Source organism: Montipora capricornis, chromosome 8 (assembly GCF_036669925.1).
Source record: "Montipora capricornis isolate CH-2021 chromosome 8, ASM3666992v2, whole genome shotgun sequence".
Lineage (NCBI taxonomy): Eukaryota > Metazoa > Cnidaria > Anthozoa > Scleractinia > Acroporidae > Montipora > Montipora capricornis.
Genome location: NC_090890.1, coordinates 38,897,521 through 38,907,520, shown reverse-complemented (window position 1 = coordinate 38,907,520; position 10,000 = coordinate 38,897,521). Strand labels below are relative to the sequence as shown.

Here is a 10,000-nt window from a genome sequence, read left to right as displayed (position 1 = left end):
GCCTGTGCGGCGCTCTAACCAACCGAGCTATGAAGCCACTGATGTTGGGAGCTGCTCATTTGTTTAAGTCCTGAAGTTTTCAGGCTTTTCTACGCAATTGCTAAAATTGCGATCATAACTGCGAGGATCATAGCTTTACTTGATTGTTGTCTACGTATGATGATCTTGTGAATGCAATATGTGTTTGAAAGAAAAAGAAAATACTAAAAATAAAAGAATTTTATTCAAATGGATGACGCGATGAAGATGCTTTCTGAGAAGGAACCGTTTCTACGGAGAGCGGAAAATTGCTTAAGATTATCTTAATTGTTATTGCATTTTATACGCTACTTAATGCAATGGTCTTTGTCGACTAGTAAGGAAGAAAGAAATTCGCTTTTTTTTCATATAGGACGGCTGTGTGAAGGTAAGATGGATTGCTCTCGTTTTCCTTTTCATTAATTGGCACTGCAGAGAAACATTTTGAGCGACAATGAAACTTCCGGTTACATGACACGATCAGTTAAGGCAAGTTTAATGGGTTGTTTGTGCATCCAATCGATACATGCATTGAAATTGGCGTTTTGCCAAAAATCAATGATCCTTGTTTGTTTTTGGCTCATTTTTGCCCTGATGTACGGGCATCGTGCAACTTATAATTGAAATTTGGAATGAGAGAATTTCTATCCTTTCTTGACAAGAATCAGTCGCCGTTTTGTTTCACGTAAACGCAATGCCAAGTCTCTCCAATCATTGTCACATTTCGTTGTAAAAGGGTACCAATCTGTCGAGATCTCCAAATGATTTGGTTTACATACTTTTCCAACGCTTGATTTTAGAGAAGTGGCATTCTTATTTTAAGAAAAGATCTTCTAACTGGTGAGCGACGTCGACGAATACTTCACCTAGCTCAAGATATAACCTCGCTCTGTTTCATTATTATTCATTAGGCTATCTCCCTCTTTTTTTCGTTTAGCGTCGAATGCGTTTCCTGATATTGGGTCGGTCGGTTGGATTGAAAAAAAAAAAAAAAAAACCTAAGAAAAAATCACAAGCAGTCTCCGAATCGGAGGCCTGGTACCTCAGCATCATAGCTGTTGAGACAGGAAAACAAGACGTGAACCCAAAATCAATATGGTGGAAAAGTTGGTGGATGTTGTTACAAAATTAAGACAGCGTGGGGAAAAGGATCAACCACCGAAACTCCTATGCGACATAAAAATGGCTTTAAAACGTCGTTACCAATTTTTTTTTCCGAAAATGCCAAAAATTTGGATCGGTCGGACGACGCTAAACGGAGAAAAAAAAGGGGATGGTCTTATCGTTACGAGCAGTTTCTGGGCAAGAAAGAAAAGGACAGGTTCACACTCATTTGTATCATGTTCACGTTGCCCATTTCCTCTTAGTTTGTTATGAAGAGTACTGCAAAAAAAAAAAAAAATCAAATTAATCAGACACAATTTTGCTTCCGCAACAAATGTTTCCTGTGTTCAAACCTGCACAAAGTCGCAGTGTAGAACGGGTAAAATAAGCAAAAAGTTTGCACTGTGGGAGACATCTTGCTCGATTTTACCTGCTTGCTTTATTTGATGAAATTTACGTTTCACTTCTTTGTCAGGGATGTATTTATTTAATTTCCGGTCGTAAACTATCTAAAATTGACGGGATCCAACTCTTATACATGATCTGATTCCTCGTGTGCGTGATGACATTTTTGCAGTGCAAGGCCCGTTGCTTTGGAGATCACTAAACGCAATTTCTGATTTAAAAGAACAGGCGAGTTACTGAATTAAAGCCTTAGTATATACTTCAAATGAGAAAGCAAGGCCACTCCGGTAGATTTGAATAGCGACCTTGAGGAACGTCGACAAGATAAGAACGAGAACATCGCCAAAGCTGATCACCGTCGATTTGCCGTTTTTTTTGGTTGATTTCCTTATCAATACAATTCGTTTCGCATGTCAGTTAAGTGTGCGACAGATGTCCTGAAATTAAATTGACATCAACGGCGCTGACAGAAAGTGAGAAAAGAGAAGAAATATCGTTCCTCTGCCCACTCTGCTCACGTTGTCCACAAAAACCGTAGTCCCCTTCTCAAACCCCCTTCGATGTCCATAACCTTTGCCACTGTAAGTGAAGATGATTTCGTGTTGAAATTTTTTTTTCTCTATTCGCAAAGAGTATGTTCTGGTCTTTTCTCTGTGCTATACCTAGAGGGCCGCAAGTTAGAGAACTGTAAAAGGTTATTTTGTCTCCCACTCTAAATAAAGGTATCGAGTCGTATCGTTGATCGAAACGCAATTATGACAATCCCAAAAACAATGGCTTTGCAATCCAAGCAAGTATTTCGGATTTTGAAGCATTTCTTTACTGCCGTCTTCGAATAAACAACAAGCCAAAAGCAAAAATGACTACGTCTGAGCGTCTGAGGTTATCGCCTTTATCCGAGAACTTGCAAGAGAGTCTGAGCATTTGCAGTTATTCAAAGACCCCGAGTGTAGGTCCGTGCCGGAGTTTTTGATCCTGCGACCTCCCGAGCAGTGGTCCAAAAAAACTGAGCCAACACGATGAAAATAAATCTATGACTATTTTCAAGTTAACTCTATTTTAAAATTTTAATCCCCAGTAAAATGAAGCATTTCGGAAAAGTCCTGGCACTGTTGTTTGCGCTTTCATGGGCAACGGGTAAACCCGTGAATGACTTCAAGGAATGGAACGAGGAATCAAAGGACTGGGAGGAAGATTGGAAGGACGATGCGGAGGATGGAGGTGGGTACACCTTACAAGGTAATACTCTAAAATGAATGATAAAAATGGAATCAAAACGTAAATCTGACGTGTTGCTTATCTAAGACCTCTTGACATCTTATCCTTAATCATCACACAATGACATGTTGAAACACCTGGCTCAGTCGTTTAGAGCGCGGCCTTAGTGCACGAGGTCCTCAGTTCGAGTCCCGGATCTTGCATCCTTGTTTTGACTTCTTTCCTTTCTGTGTAGCTAAGTAGCTTTAAATACCCGTAAAACGGAGCACTGATGGCGAGGGGGAAGTAAAATGAGCGCACCGTCGACCTCAGGTTTGTCAGTTGAATTACTGTTACGAGTAATCGACGTTAAACATGGTTGCTTTACTTTACTTTACCTAAATAATTATTATTTGTACCAACAACGAAATAACCTGTAGAAAAATCGGTAAGAAAGACGCTGCTAAGTGCGAACGTTGGATGTCGAGAGATGCGCCCGTGGGAGGATGCGTGGGAAACTAGTTGCTACGCGACGGGCAAAAGTCCTATCTAGGATTCGAACCAACGACCTCCGTAACTCCGGTTGGATGCTCCAGCCATTCAGTAACTAGAATTTCTGGGGAGTTTCCCATTCTTTCCTCGGCCGCATTTCACCTGAAACACTAATAGTTGCATTAAAAAAAGGAGCGAAATGACTTTGTAGAGCTCGCAGACCAGCGTGACACACTGTCCATTCTTGACCTACACAGGAGCCCATGAGTAGGAACTTGCCTCTACGATACAAGCCTTAAAAGTCAACCTTTGCTCCATGAGTTATTCGGCTGTGCACGCACTGTTTATTAGAATGGCCAATCAGAATAAATTTATTGTCAAACGAAGACAAAAATAGCAGAAACGATGTATGCAAATTGATGTAAACGTGAGTATCCTGCTGAACGGGTTAGTTATAAAAACAGAAAGATTCGCGCAAAAGTTGACTCAAGTATATATTGCACAGGAAGGTTCCTAGGCAAGGGCCCCTGACCTACATAAACGACCCAGGCTCCCCCTAGTAGCTTCCGACCGGTGTCAGTTGCGGAGGTCGTTGGTTTGAATCCTGCCTGGGACTGATTTTTCAGTTGTTCTTTCGCCAAGCAACTAGTTTCGCATCCAAGTAATTCCGCAGTTTAACTTGCGATGCAGCCATTAATGCAAGAATCAGCACATGCAACGCACGCAAAATAAGTGGTGGTAATTGGTTCCTTTCCTTAGAATGGAAAACTCTAACAAAAAAAACGTCGATGCGTCTGTGTATGTTGTGTTTATGTGAAAACAGTTACTTATCTGTTGGTTTAGATTCCGCTATGGTCTGGGACGATAAAAAGGAACAGTGGGGAGAAGAGGACTGGGGCGAAGAACAGTTCGATGAGGGAGAGGTTGAATGGGAAAATGACGCCAGTTCCAACGAGAACGAAGAAGACTGGAACGATGACGAAGAAAATTGGGAAGATGACGAGAAAAGCTGGGTAGGGGAAACACCAAGTGAATTGGATGACGACCCTTTGACAGGTACACTGATGACTTGAAAGTTTATCGAATTGTTAGCTGACAATGACTACGCTCTAAGGCTGACTGGGTATCGCAGCTATCCAATGTGATCACCAAAGCATTGGCTATCAAATGCAATTGGTGAACAAACGTGTGGGGCCAAGTTAGATATGATCATTTTCTGACCAACATGCCTGATTCTATAGAAGAATTGTTTTATTTAAAAAAATAACAAATTATGCAGTAAACAGTTTTATGTTATAAACAATATGCAAGTTCATATATTTATTTGAACTGCGGTTATGAAATTCTAAGTGACAGTGATCATTGCATGCAGTTAATGTTCGGAAACAACTTGATAAGTCCTGAAGAAGAAGCCTGAAAAAGTATCCGGGTTTAAACGCATGATTGATATCACTGGAGCTATCAAACCATCTCGGTTACTATCGTTAGTTGCAAGTTCTTATTATATCCCGCAGTAGGTGAATGTGTGATGAGCTCCTGGTGGCAGAGCAAGTGCAGCGGAATTGCGTGGTCATAGGTTGGAGCCCCTCCAGCCTGGACTTTTCCAGGCTTCTTTTGCAACTGCTGAAGTTTCTCCATTAATTGCGATGATCTCTTTCATCTAATAATGTTTTCGTCTTTCATGGTGGCATTTAGCGGAGGAGAAAACCGCTTCTTACAGTTCCGCCATTCAACTTCTACTCTTGCAGTTAACTTCAAACTTATCTGTTTAAAAATGTACCAGGTTTATTTTTTTCGTTTGATAAAACGTGACAGGAACAGAACCCTTTGCAAATATTGAGATTAATTTTTCCAAAACAAATCAAACTTGGGGACCACTATATTCCCTCCCTATTCTCTCCGTCATCAAGGATATTATATAACTTTCCATGTGCTTTTTCTTTCAGCCCAGTCTCTGTACAATACCCGATATCCTTTCAAGTAAGCAGGGGCGGATATAGGATAAAATAGTGACCGGTTTCTAGGGGGTGCGGGGCATGCGTCCCCGGGAATTTCAATTTTGGATTTTAATTCTCCAAAGTCCACTTTCCGTGTTTCTAACCGATTTCTGTAAAATGGAGGAAACTGGTATGGATCCGCCTCTGGCAGGGTTCGCCCCTACAGATATTGCCTCGGTTTCTTCTCTCTTTGAGGACAAAACCTTCAGAGTTATTCTTGTTACACTGATTTTCCGTCTCTCATTTCGTTTAATACAGTAGTTGAAGCCACTTTCGAGGAATTAGAGGACGACCTTAACTCTTTTAAGAAAGGTGAGATAAAAGTAAAGGTGATTGTTTCGAACTTATGAGCCACAGAAAAAGGAAAGCATTGCGTTTGGCCAAATAAAATAAAGTAGGCAGCCCCATAGTGCGTCACGCTTCACTCTTCAATCTGGTTCCGCTTTAATTACCATAATAGCCTTAATTGAGAACGATATGAAAGGCCAGCGTACTAATTTGAAAATCGGTTATTGTTGGTTGCGTGGTATATTTTCTTTTAGGAAATTGTAAGATTTCTAAATCTAAAACAAGAATGTTTCTATAGTCCCCGTTCACACGTATCAGGATATTTTCGAACACGCACATTTTTTAATCTGCGTGAAACGTATCGTTTTCGAATCGTATTAGACCGTCTGCACAAAAACGCGAAAATGATAAAGTTTGCGCGTGCATACGCCCTCTGTGGTGTCACCTGCTTCTGATGTCATCATATTCGAAAAGCTCCGTTTTACCCGTCCATACGAACACGGGGCTAAGACCCCCGGGGGCCACTTTAGGAATTTCTGGGTGGGGATGTGCCGCTGGGACCCTGGAACCCTTAGCCTATACCAGAACTAGTTCAGCTGAATTTTGCTACCCCATACTAGAGTAAACTCCCACCGATTTCCGTCTAAATCGCGATTCTTGACAGTTAATAATATCCAGAGGTGTTTCATGATAGCCATTTACAAACACTGTTGAGGCTGAGTTACGTAAACTTAAACTTTGCCGATTTGATTTTTTTATATTCTTGAGTGGGAATTTCTGGTTTCCTTAGTCTTGATAAAATCTTCAACCGACTGTTCAGTTTCGTGAAAAATGATACCCTATTCTAGACCGAAAGGCTATGATTTATATACTCTATCCTAGAGTAAACTGCTTGAAAACCATACCCTTCACCGCGGCACATACCTATATAGTCCATATATGGCAGTACCCCCTCGGGCTTAGACCACTGCTGTCCGTTTTAGACAACATGAAAAAATGAAAATTAAGAGAATGAAATCAGATAACTCATAACTAATACGTTTGGTTAATTAGATATCTGTTGTCCGATGATGCTTGTTGTGTTGTGTTGTTGATAATTAATTTTTTGTAATTGTCTTCAAAGCTTGGAAGCAATAACTTTTCTCTTTGATTTCATTTCAAGTAAATTTTGTTGTTTTTGATGACAAAATAAATTTGTTCTCGCTGTTAAATATCAAACTTGCAATTTTCTTTTTTCACTCCGATAGAACTTGAAGAGATGGAAATGGAACTGCACCACGCTCAGGAATGGAATTCATAGTGAACTCAGAAATCTCTTCAATAACTTCAACTAAATTTTATCTTAGCAACGGTTAACGTTGTTGGATGCAATCTCGGGCCGTTAAAGTTGGGCTCAGAGAAAATCGACCCAAAAATAGCTTAAATTAAACTCTCAATGGAGAAGAGAAAACTTTACTCGTCTTCTACGCCTTTTCCGATCAGACCATACATAGTTTCCTTTTTCCGCCTTAAAATTTCACCGGTTTTAGTTTCTGCGCTGTTCTGTTGCAGTTTCCTAGATCAAATAGCTTCTTCAACTCTGCTTTTAGCAATGGGTAACGCAACTCACAATTTGCGTCTTGAACCCGTCTTTGGCAGCATTTGCACGACAGCTTGAAGTTCTTATTCCTACTATTCCGGTCTCCGAAACACAGATTATGGTTCTGGTAGTTATCACACTTCGTCGTCTCAAAGGTCGCAGCCACCGTCCTGTATACATTGGTCACGAGACTTGAACAAGTTGTAATGTATTCCCCAAGAGTCTTTTCCAGTTCTTTTATTCTGCATTTTAAAAACTCCACCTTTGTTTTATCCGGGAGATCGGTAAAGCTATCATCTCTTTCTAAAGAGCTTAGGGGTAGATGGCTACTTTCTTCGAGAGATTTTTCCATAATGCCTTCAAGACCAAATTTCTCTGCAACCATGTAGAATTCTGCGAAGTTTTTAGAGCAAATATTACAGCTAAGATATTCGATGCATAATTCTTTAACCCTCGTCATTTGATATTCCTCGGCAAGTTCCAGTAGGAATTGATAGTTGTCACCTACAAGGAAGAAGGTGACACAATCATGAAAATTCATGCGTTTCCCTTCCATGCCTTTCCCTTACGCTGATATCTAAAAGACAGCGAAGGCAGGGTTTAGGCATTTTTACACATGAGCATGGCAAGACTACAGCAAAGTCAATTTTGTGGTTGCAGGGTTTTTTAAAGTACGCCAGAAGATTTTCAAAGCCTGCCCATTTTGTTCCTTAAGTCTCCTTGTTCTTGCTAAAAGAGCCTCTGCAACATTCTTGCAGTTTAATTTATATTTCAATCGTGCCTTGAATTTAAATCCCTTTTATTAATGTTAAAAAAGAACTGGTTTCTTCTGCAGTTCTAAATGTAAAGCTTTGCAATAAAGGGGAGATAATTAAGTAAGGGGTATGACATTGTCAGAATGCCCAGCACAGTATATTTAGGCGCCATGAAGGGGGAGGGTAGGGGGGGTCTTAGCATCCCATACCCCATAAAGTGGGGCCTAAATATCCTGTCTTCCATTAATTCTTTTAGTTTGTACTGAGCCCTATAAAATAAGCCAGTTACTGCTGATGAAGTCATTGTGCACGATATGATGTTAGGTTTATTTTCTCGAACACATTCTGACTCTGGAGAGGCCGATATTGATAGATACCGTACTGTGAATATTTGATGGGAAAAAACAAACCGCATTTGTTAGTATTGTCTTCACTTTTTTGTGCCTATTTCATAGTTTCAAAAAAATGACAACTTTGATGCTTGGTATCAAAGAATCTGTTCTTTAAATATCTTGTGTACCATTAAATTTTCCCCAAAATATGCCGAATCCCTATAATTTTTTAACTAAATATTCCGCATCCCGATAACCCCTTATCATATTGCAGGGGTTCCCCCCATTTCTAGGGAAACTGTGGTGCAGTTGTCAGTTGCAGAGAGAAACAACAAAATATTTTTTTTTTCAAACGATCGAGTTGATTAATTAAGGTTGATAAAATGATTCGATGGCTGATGTTTTGAGCATTGGCAGGGGCACCCAACGAATCTGTTCCTCACATTATCTGTTCCCCAGAGGAATCTTGCTGGCTGGCAAAAATACAGGTGTTTCGATGAGCTGGATGGGAAATTTTGTTATTGATAGAGGTTTTGCCGGGGAATTACTGACTTTTTCTAGCATTTCAACCCGAGCTGGTTGTAGAAACTCTAAAGACTGAGGACGACTAAAAAAAAAAAAAACCCTTCCCTCTCTCAGAGAGTAGTCACAAACATACGACGGCTGGTCATGCAGAGTAATTGCGCTTGCGGAAAAAACCTGTTTTGTCCCGGTTTTGTCGCTTTTGTTCGGTAGTTTTGGATCGAGGGATTTGAAAGCGCGCGGAATTCCTGGCTGGGAAATAAATTTGATCAGCTGGATAAGAAACCAGCCAATTTTATCTAGCTAGCTGGGAAATTTCTTGTGTGTCTTGCTGGGAAAAAGGAACAGATAATGTTTTCCCAGCAACACTGAAAAACACCTGAAAATGCCTTAATAACATTTATTTTCATTAACTGGGGTATAATAATACATTTTACAACAAATTGGTCGTTGGGTGCCCTTGCATTGGCCCTGACAAAGGTTCCGATGGCTGCATAATTCAAATTATGTTACTGGCTACAATAATGACTAATTAAGCTGCTTGACCCCGAGAAAGGCATTCTTCTGGTTGAAAACTGCATGACAGGCCAAAAGAACATTATCTACCAGGACAACTATGAAGCAGCTTCCATCTCAAACTTCTCGCTGCTTCCAGCTCTCACTGAGCTGTATCATAATTATGATATCTTGGCATAAAAATAGGACTTGCAGCTTCATCCCTTGAATGACCCTGGAGAGGCCAAACCTGGGTCTTGTATTTATGCTCACACCACAGACTAACAGCTTGCCGGAATGTACCAAACAATACCTGAAACCTCATCAGCCTGAGTTGTTCCATAACAGTACTTGTGACTTGTGACCGGGCAGTCAACAACGGTCGTGTTGCCAGCGCGCGGTCAAATTCAAATGGACCAATCAGAGTTGAGGCGGAAACCATCTTGCGAGTTTCCGTTGTCGCCAGCCCGGTCACAAGCCTCTGCATGAGGAAAGCCCAAGAGGTGAATTTTAAGGCAAAGTTTTCGTTCGTCACGAGTCTTTCGGCCGCCGAAACACACGTATTTGGAGTGAAATTTATTGGGCTTTATGGAACTGTTGTTTTTATTGCGATTCGGGACTTTTCCTGTTGAGGAGAAAACGATTTGTGGAGTGAGGTCTGGCCAGCGATGAATGGAGTGGTCGGCCTTCCTATTATTCAGTAACGGCCTTCCGGATAACTTCACTAAACGGCCTCAGAATGGCTCTAAACTCGGCAAAAGAGACAAGTTCGTCACACATTTGAGGTAGGAAAACTTTATTTCAAATGAGATAGTT

At 40.7% G+C, this 10,000-nt stretch overlaps 2 protein-coding genes across 4 annotated transcripts in view; one reads left to right on the top strand and one right to left on the bottom strand.

The window, feature by feature from the left end:
* LOC138014579 (acidic leucine-rich nuclear phosphoprotein 32 family member A-like) overlaps positions 1-6,951 on the top strand; it is a 7,937-nt gene extending 986 nt beyond the window's left edge. The window contains exons 1-5 of one of the 3 annotated variants that reach the window (XM_068861688.1): positions 1-406; positions 2,606-2,766; positions 4,060-4,272; positions 5,472-5,525; positions 6,749-6,951. The exon at positions 1-406 is cut by the window's left edge and continues 986 nt beyond it. In XM_068861688.1, coding sequence (XP_068717789.1) covers positions 2,610-2,766; positions 4,060-4,272; positions 5,472-5,525; positions 6,749-6,801 — 477 coding nt within the window. In that variant the 5' untranslated portion in view covers positions 1-406; positions 2,606-2,609 and the 3' untranslated portion in view covers positions 6,802-6,951. The other 2 variants (XM_068861690.1, XM_068861689.1) reach the window with 2 other exon arrangements.
* Positions 6,952-7,009: 58 nt separating this feature from the next.
* Positions 7,010-8,367, bottom strand: LOC138014577 (uncharacterized). Its single transcript, XM_068861687.1, has one exon. It carries the CDS (start codon positions 7,634-7,636, stop codon positions 7,010-7,012), a length of 627 nt encoding a protein of 208 aa, XP_068717788.1. The 5' UTR covers positions 7,637-8,367.
* Between the last annotated feature and the right edge of the window lie 1,633 nt (positions 8,368-10,000).

Bases quoted from the DNA above. Each gene is read 5' to 3' on its own strand.
- LOC138014577 (XM_068861687.1), bottom strand. From the start codon at position 7,636: ATGGAAGGGAAACGCATGAATTTTCATGATTGTGTCACCTTCTTCCTT.